Here is a 7,091-nt window from a genome sequence, read left to right on the forward strand (position 1 = left end):
ATGTAACAGAGTTGATACAATCCACTGTAAAAGTGAAAAAAACAGACAAAGATATTTTATTGCAGTGATTATTTTCCCTATTGAAAATTTTACATTTACATGCATCATGGATCAGTCAGCAGCAGCATCTAATCAATCTGTGATCCATGATGTGATGTAAATGTAACATTTTCTACATACATGTGTGACACAAAAATCTGAATTATGGAACTGAAAGTGAAAGTAGTCAAACTGAATTTTTAATAAAACAAAATACAGTTTCAAAGCAAATTAATTCAGATACAAAACTTTAAATTCAGTTTCAATTTAGTAAAATTCATTTTCAAACCAATTCATTCAATTTCAAATTATCCACATTCAGATTCAATCTGAGCAATTCAGATTCACTTCCTGCTGGCACAAGGTTGATCCCATAGAAACAACCATAATGTTTCAGAATAAAAAAGAAATAAAGAAAACATACGCGTCTTCGTCCACAGTCTCATGTCTCTGTCTTCCAGGTGGACACCACGAGCTTCAGGAACGGTGAGTAAGAGTTGTGAAGCCTGTGGTGGTCCCGGCTGGTCTGGGGGGTCCTGATGCTGTTTGTTTCCTCCACAGATGAGCTCTTTCAGAAGGTGAAGAGGAGTCGCTCCAGCAGGACGATGAGCAGGAGTCAGTGAAGCTGCACAGGACGGTGCAGGAGGAGAAACCTCACTGGCAAACGTTACATTTTTAATTTCCTGTGTTGCTGTAAAACAAACAAACAAACACAAAACAAGCAGCTGGTTTTAATAATTTTTTGGAATCACAGTTTTTTGTAAAATGTTTTGTACTCGTGACGTCCTGCAGATTGTCCAAATGCAGCGAGCCGCAGACTTTCTGTCACTTTTTGTAAAATAAAGATGAAACTTTGACTCCTCTTCTTCAGCGCTCTTCATTACCACAACAATAATCCCATATTAATTTATTGATGAGTGAATTTAAACAGGATACAGGATTTTTTTTCATAAACTATGTGTTGAGAATGACTTTCAGCTACTACCACACCAGTTTTACCACAATAGTTGTAAAACAACTAAGTTATAGCCATATTTATGTTTTCTAAATGTGCTTTGCTGTGGTGGCCATCTTAAAATGTGTTGATTCCAAAAGTTAATCAATTGTAGATGTGAAACCAATGATTACTTTCTGAGAGTTTTATTAAAATCCGTTCAGTGACTCGTGAGATATTCTGCTAACAGACAGACAAACCAACAGTCAATGTTCTTCCTGGCCGGCAGGGGGCGCCGCAGCTCATTTCTGTGTTCAAATCCACTTCCGGCCGTCGCCACAGCAGAACCAAACGGCATGTTTTCCAGCCTAAAGGAGCGACTCGGGCAGGTTCTGGTTCCCGGGGATGAGTTCAGCTTCAAGGCCGAGGACAGCATCTCTCTGACGGAGAGCGCGAAGCCGGAGCGGGTGGTGTGCGGCCCGGGGCTGCGGCGGAGCGGAGACCGGCTGGTTGTGAGCAAGAGCGGCGTGCTGAAGCACAAACCTCCGCACACATTCTGGATCGAGTCCCAACAGAGGAGGGTGGGTACTGTCCGAACACACCGCCGAATTCAGCAGGGAACCGAACAGAACCGCTGGATCTGACCGAGACTGTTCTGAGAGTTGATCCTGATGAAAAAAACTAAAGTCAAACTAAAATTGCCGATTATGTCTATGTAATACGGAAGAAGATCGGTCGGACCGGAAACTTGATACTTTAATTTGAAAAAACAAAGTTCAGTTTTCTGTTCAAATCTATAAACTTTTTTCTAATTTTATAACATGACTTTTGTTGAATTAATAACATTTATAACTAAAAACTAGCAGTCTTTCCATCTGTCCTCAGTCAGTCTTGTCTCTGTCCTCAGTATGTGTCTCTATCCTCAGTCTGTCTCTGTCCTCAGTCTGTGTCTCTGTCCTCAGTCTTTGTCTCTGTCCTCAGCATGTGTCTCTGTCCTCAGCATGTGTCTCTGTCCTCAGTATGTGTCTCTGTCCTCAGTCTTTGTCTCTGTCCTCAGCATGTGTCTCTGTCCTCAGTATGTGTCTCTGTCCTCAGTCTTTGTCTCTGTCCTCAGCATGTGTCTCTGTCCTCAGCATGTGTCTCTGTCCTCAGTATGTCCCAGCCAAAGGGGAGACGGTCATCGGCATTGTGACGGCGAAATCCGGAGACGTCTTCAAGGTGGACGTTGGCGGCAGCGAGCAGGCGTCTCTGTCCTATCTGGCGTTTGAAGGTGCCACCAAGAGGAACCGACCCAACGTCCAGGTGAGGCCRGGACAGGTGGACGTCCTGCGGCGTCTCTGCTGGATGCAGTCCAGCTCTTAGCTGAAGCCCCGCCCACTGTGTGTCACCTGTGCAGGTGGGAGACCTGGTGTTCGCTCAGTTCATCATCGCCAACAAGGACATGGAGCCGGAGCTGGTGTGTATGGACGGGTCGGGCCGGGCCAACGGGATGGGCGTATTTGGAGCAGGGGGGCTTCTCTTCAAGGTGTCTCTGGGTCTCGTCAGAAGGTACCTGTGAGCCTCTCACCTGTCCAGTTTCTAGTGATTGACAGTTCACTGAGCCAGTAGGAGCTCAGACTCTAGCTGGTCATTTTAAACAGTTTAAATTGAATCTGTGTTCACCTGGTTGCCCCCCACAGGCTCCTGGCGCCCCACAGCGACATCCGGGCCGACCTGGACCAGCTGTTCCCCTGCGAGCTGGTGGTGGGCCTGAACGGCCGGGTCTGGGTCCGGTCCTCCAGCACCCAGCAGACCCTGATCGTGGCCAACCTGCTGCAGAGCTGCGACACCATGACGGCGGCGCAGAGGCAGCAGCTGTTCAGGAAGGTGCAGCAGAGGGCGCTGTAGGCCCCGCCCCCCRACTCACCTGCACCCAGGTGGAAGAACATTTGGCGATTTTTTTTTTTTTTTTTGATTGGACAGCCGCTCCGTGACGATGACACTGAACTTCCTGTTTATAAAATCTGAGGGCTGTGATTGGCTGGAGCTCATAGAGAAACAACCAATCAAAGCCCTGGTAGGTCCACCATCAGTTCTACCTGTTCAGGTTTGATTTGATTGATCAGATGAAGACGAGTCACAGAGGACCGACCCGTGTACCGGTTCTGTTGGACTGAACARGATCATGTGACGCGTCTTTAAAAAAACTTTTATTTTGAAGGGATCCAGGATTAGTTGTCACAGACTTTATTTGATAAACATTTATTTTAACTGTAAAATAAAGACTGTAAAAATGTTTAGTTTTTGTCATTTTTAAACTAAAAGTTTAAAAATATATTTTAACACAGACGGAGCCATTTTATTTACATGGTGTAAATAAAATGGCTCCGTCTGTGTTAAAATATTTATGTATAAAAAAACTGAAAACTAAACATCCTACAGTATTTTTAGTCTTTATTTTACAGTTAAAATAAGTGTTTATTAAATAAAGTCTAATGTTACAACTAATCATGGATCCTTTAAGACTTGTTTGTAACTTTGACAAAAAATAAATCCAGTTTCTATAAGTTTCTTGTGTTTSATCAAAGATTTTTAAACTAAACCGACGGTCAGTGGGAATAGTTACGCTAACGGCRGAGCTAGCTCCTCACGAACCGAKTAGCTTCCACTAAATTAGCTTCCTCTAATTTTAAGTCCACTAAAAAATTCCCAAGGTGTAAAAACCTGCATTTTTATGCCATTTGACCCAAATTAAATAACTATCCCCTCTTTCTGGACGTGTTGGACASTATGTAGCATCTTTAGCATCTAAATGTCAAAATAAGAGCCTCAAAAAAACTGGTCAGGTCTGGAAGGAGGCAGGAAAAGATCAGACGAGCGCCACCAAAACCTCAGCAGGACTCAGACAGGAAGGAGTCGTTCAGTCAGACACAAACCACGAAGTGGTCTGAGATGAACGGAAACGACACGGACTCTGTTCAGACTTTGGGTTTATCAGGTCCTGTAACCAGTTTGACCGGTCAGCGGTTCACTTTAAGGCACATTACAGGCGATTGTTTCACACAGTTTTGGTCTGAAGGTAAACAAACAAACAAATGAGAAGAAGTTTGCCGACATTCAGAAAACATTCACACTGATCGATGATCAACATGTCGTCAATAATCAAGACAGGCTGGTCCAGCTGTCAGCTGATTCACAGGATCAATAAAGTCTTTGGTACCAACAGCTGCAATAAGGACACTTAGAAAACAAAACAATCAATAATCGATTAACCTCAATCATCAGCTGATCGATCAGCTGTGAATCAATCAGCAGCTGATTGATCAGACAACTCCAGGGTTACATGTGATTAGAAACATTGATCCCTGATCAGAGCGGATTATTACACTTTGACAGGATTCAGGTTAAACCGGGTCCAGAACTCCACYTGGATCCACAGGTTCCAACATGTTGCTTTGATCTGGTTTCTGATCCGGTTTTTGGTTCTGTTCCTGACCCAGTTTGTGATTTTAGTTCCTAATCTGGTTTATGATTCGGACCTTGACACTGTTCTGGATTTTGTTCCTGATCCAGTTTGTGTACCTGTGCTCTCGTTGGCGACTTTGTTTCCTGACTGTTTTTCTTGTTTTGTTTGTTTGTTTGTTTGTTTGTTTGTTTGTTTGTTTGTTTGTGTTCACACCGTCAACACCTGGTTCTGATTCAAATACATTAGGACTGGCGCTGAGAACAGGTGATCCTCTAAACTGACCCAAACAGTGAGGTCTGGCTTTAAGTGGGCGGAGCCAACACCAGATAATCAGGATTCAGCCAATCAGAAAGCTGCAGGCTCAGCCTGCTCACACAGGATTGGTCGATCGGAAACGGATCAGAAACCAGGAAGCAGTGGTCCTACCCAGACCAGGACCAGATCTAACCCCACCCTGTCCCATAATCCCACCAACGTTTTCCCCCTACAGGGTAACTTTCAAAATAAGAGTCCTGCTCAGAATGTGCTGCAGCAGCATCTGATTGGTTCCAGCCGACCAATCAGAGACGAGTCCTCAAGGGCCCGCAGAGAAAATCAAGTCCAGAAGGTTCTGGCCAGGAGAACCAGAACTTTTAGATTCAAGTGTCAGAGTCAGCATGTGGCCCCCGGGGGCCCCTCAGGGCTTCCCCACGTCCACAGTGATCCTGGTGTACAGGTCCAGTTTCTCCGAGGCCACCACCTTGTAGGTCAGGGAGTTGATGCCGTCTTTGAACATCGTCTCTCTGGTGTGGGCGATCCGGTCGAACCTGGAACCAGGACAAACAGAACCCAGACATCAGAACTTCAGGAGTCAGAACCTTGGTGTCTTACGGGGGGGTGCTGGTACCTCTGRGGGTTGGGGTCGTTCTGCTTGTCCCGGTTGTGTCGGATCATGCGGCACTTCCCCACCTCCCCGCTGGGCCTGGAGATGCTCATGCCTTTGGAGGAGAGCCTGAAACGGACCGTGAGTCGGGTCAGAGACCTGCAGCAATGTGGACCTGTGGCCAGCAGGTGGAGCCAGACTGGAGAACCGGTTCTGCTCCTCTAACGGTACAAACACTTCCTGTTTTCACAGTGATGAGTGTGGGCCGACAGGTGAGGTGTACCTGTTGAAGATGTCGTCGTCCTCTCCTCCCCAGCCCCAGTAGTTGTTGGGGAAGCCGTTGATCTTCAGGTACTGCTCTTTGCTCATCGAAGACACGCCTCCAAAGTACTGAGTGTACGGCAACCTGCAGGAGGGGGCGGAGTTAAAAGTCCTGATCAGAACAAGCTCCGCCTTCTTCCTGTTCTGAGGTTTCACAGAACAGGAAACAAACATGCAAACGTCTGATTTTTATCAGGTTCTAAAAATATTCTGCTCGGATCGGAACCGAACAGAAACACACAGCGGACTGCACCGGGTCGGTCAGGATCCAGATCAGTTTAAAGCTGGTTCTGGGTCAGAATCTGGGTCAGTTTTAGTCTGGTTCTGGGTCAGTTCTAAGACTGGTTCTGGGTCAGTTTTAGTCTGGTTCTGTCTGTTCTAAGACTGGTTCTAGGTCAGTTCTAAGACTGGTTCTGGGTCAGTTTTAAGGCTGGTTCTGGGTCAGTTTTCAGGTTTATTTAAGGTCAGATCGTAGGCAGACTCAGGACCAGTTTTTCAGGGACCACCTTCATGATAACAGACCGACTCGGTTCAGTCTGGCTGTGTTTTCCTGACAGGAAACTGCAGCTGCTGTGTGCTAGCGAGGGGGGGGGGGAACAGGAAGTGAGAGGCTTGGCTCAGGGTTCAGTTTCAGAGGACCATCTTTCCTCTGCGTCTCTGTCAGCACTTCCTGTTCCTCCTGAGAGCTGCTGAGCTCAGAGCAGGGTCAGGGCCTGGGCACGTCTCCTACATGATGATTCAACATGAATAAAACATTAAAGTGTCTGTGACGTCAAATTTTTGCAACAAACGTGAATGTGTTTTTTGAAAGAGAACATTGATAAAATATTGCTAAATAAATTTCATGTCGCTGAGATGAACAGCTGTTGACATATTTGTATGTGAAGAAACAGGAAGTGATGTCATAGGGGAATGTCTACATGTGAACAGAGCGATGCTACAAGTAGAGAAGAATCTGATGTTTCTTTAGATTATTTTGAGTCTATCWGAGTTGAAGAGTTTAAATAAGATTCTTTCAATAAACAAAGACTAGAGTTTATTTTCTTAAAGAGATCCCCTTTGATGTCACTTCCTGTTTCACTTTGCTGAGCCAAATTCAAAAGAAAATATGCCAGTTATGAGACAAAATGGGTAAAATTAGGTGTATTATGCTAATTTTCTTAAATATAAATATATTTTCTTTGACTTTTTGTATTTGAAGGATAAGCACGTGTCAGGAACTCTAATATTTATCAGACGGGTTGAGTCTGCAGCCCACCTGAAGCCGAACTTGTCCATGGACACGGACAGGTGTCGCGGCTGGCTGAAGCACCTGTAGGTGTTTCTGTCGTCCATGGGGATGAGGTCCACGTCACTGAAGACAAAGCAGTTGTAGTCGTACTCCTTCAGCGCCTCCACGTAGCCGATGTTCAGCAGCTTGGCCCGGTTAAAGGTCTCATCCCCATCCTGAGACACACACACACACACACACACACACACACACACACACA

The 7,091-nt window shown here is 45.5% G+C and overlaps 3 protein-coding genes across 3 annotated transcripts in view; 2 read left to right on the top strand and 1 right to left on the bottom strand.

Moving 5' to 3' along the window:
- Positions 1-896, top strand: part of tgfbi (transforming growth factor, beta-induced) — a gene marked incomplete in the record, with an annotated part of 24,574 nt that extends 23,678 nt beyond the window's left edge. The window contains 1 exon segment of the mRNA XM_014029552.1: positions 601-896. Within this exon segment, the coding sequence (XP_013885006.1) occupies positions 601-662 (62 nt within the window).
- A 343-nt stretch (positions 897-1,239) lies between these two features.
- On the top strand, positions 1,240-3,014 carry exosc3 (exosome component 3). Its single transcript, XM_014029553.1, has 4 exons — positions 1,240-1,554; positions 2,126-2,275; positions 2,370-2,521; positions 2,653-3,014. The coding sequence occupies exons 1-4, from the start codon at positions 1,243-1,245 to the stop codon at positions 2,858-2,860; spliced, it is 822 nt and encodes a 273-aa protein (XP_013885007.1). The 5' UTR covers positions 1,240-1,242; the 3' UTR covers positions 2,861-3,014.
- A 911-nt stretch (positions 3,015-3,925) lies between these two features.
- Positions 3,926-7,091, bottom strand: part of b4galt1l (DP-Gal:betaGlcNAc beta 1,4- galactosyltransferase, polypeptide 1, like) — an 8,635-nt gene continuing 5,469 nt past the window's right edge. The window contains exons 3-6 of the mRNA XM_014029554.1: positions 6,860-7,047; positions 5,564-5,686; positions 5,305-5,409; positions 3,926-5,224 (exon numbers count right to left, since the gene is read on the bottom strand). Of these exons, the coding sequence (XP_013885008.1) occupies positions 5,095-5,224; positions 5,305-5,409; positions 5,564-5,686; positions 6,860-7,047 (546 nt within the window). The 3' untranslated portion in view covers positions 3,926-5,094. The remainder of the gene's footprint in view (positions 5,225-5,304; positions 5,410-5,563; positions 5,687-6,859; positions 7,048-7,091) is intronic.

Source organism: Austrofundulus limnaeus, unplaced genomic scaffold, assembly GCF_001266775.1.
Source record: "Austrofundulus limnaeus strain Quisiro unplaced genomic scaffold, Austrofundulus_limnaeus-1.0 Scaffold919, whole genome shotgun sequence".
Classification (NCBI taxonomy): domain Eukaryota; kingdom Metazoa; phylum Chordata; class Actinopteri; order Cyprinodontiformes; family Rivulidae; genus Austrofundulus; species Austrofundulus limnaeus.

Excerpts from the sequence above, each read along its gene's own strand:
- exosc3 (XM_014029553.1), top strand. The coding sequence starts at position 1,243 with ATGTTCTTCCTGGCCGGCAGGGGGCGCCGCAGCTCATTTCTGTGTTCA. Across the intron at positions 1,555-2,125 it reads TCGAGTCCCAACAGAGGAGG|TATGTCCCAGCCAAAGGGGA; the intron begins GTGGGTACTGTC and ends CTCTGTCCTCAG. Across the intron at positions 2,522-2,652 it reads TCTCTGGGTCTCGTCAGAAG|GCTCCTGGCGCCCCACAGCG; the intron begins GTACCTGTGAGC and ends TGCCCCCCACAG.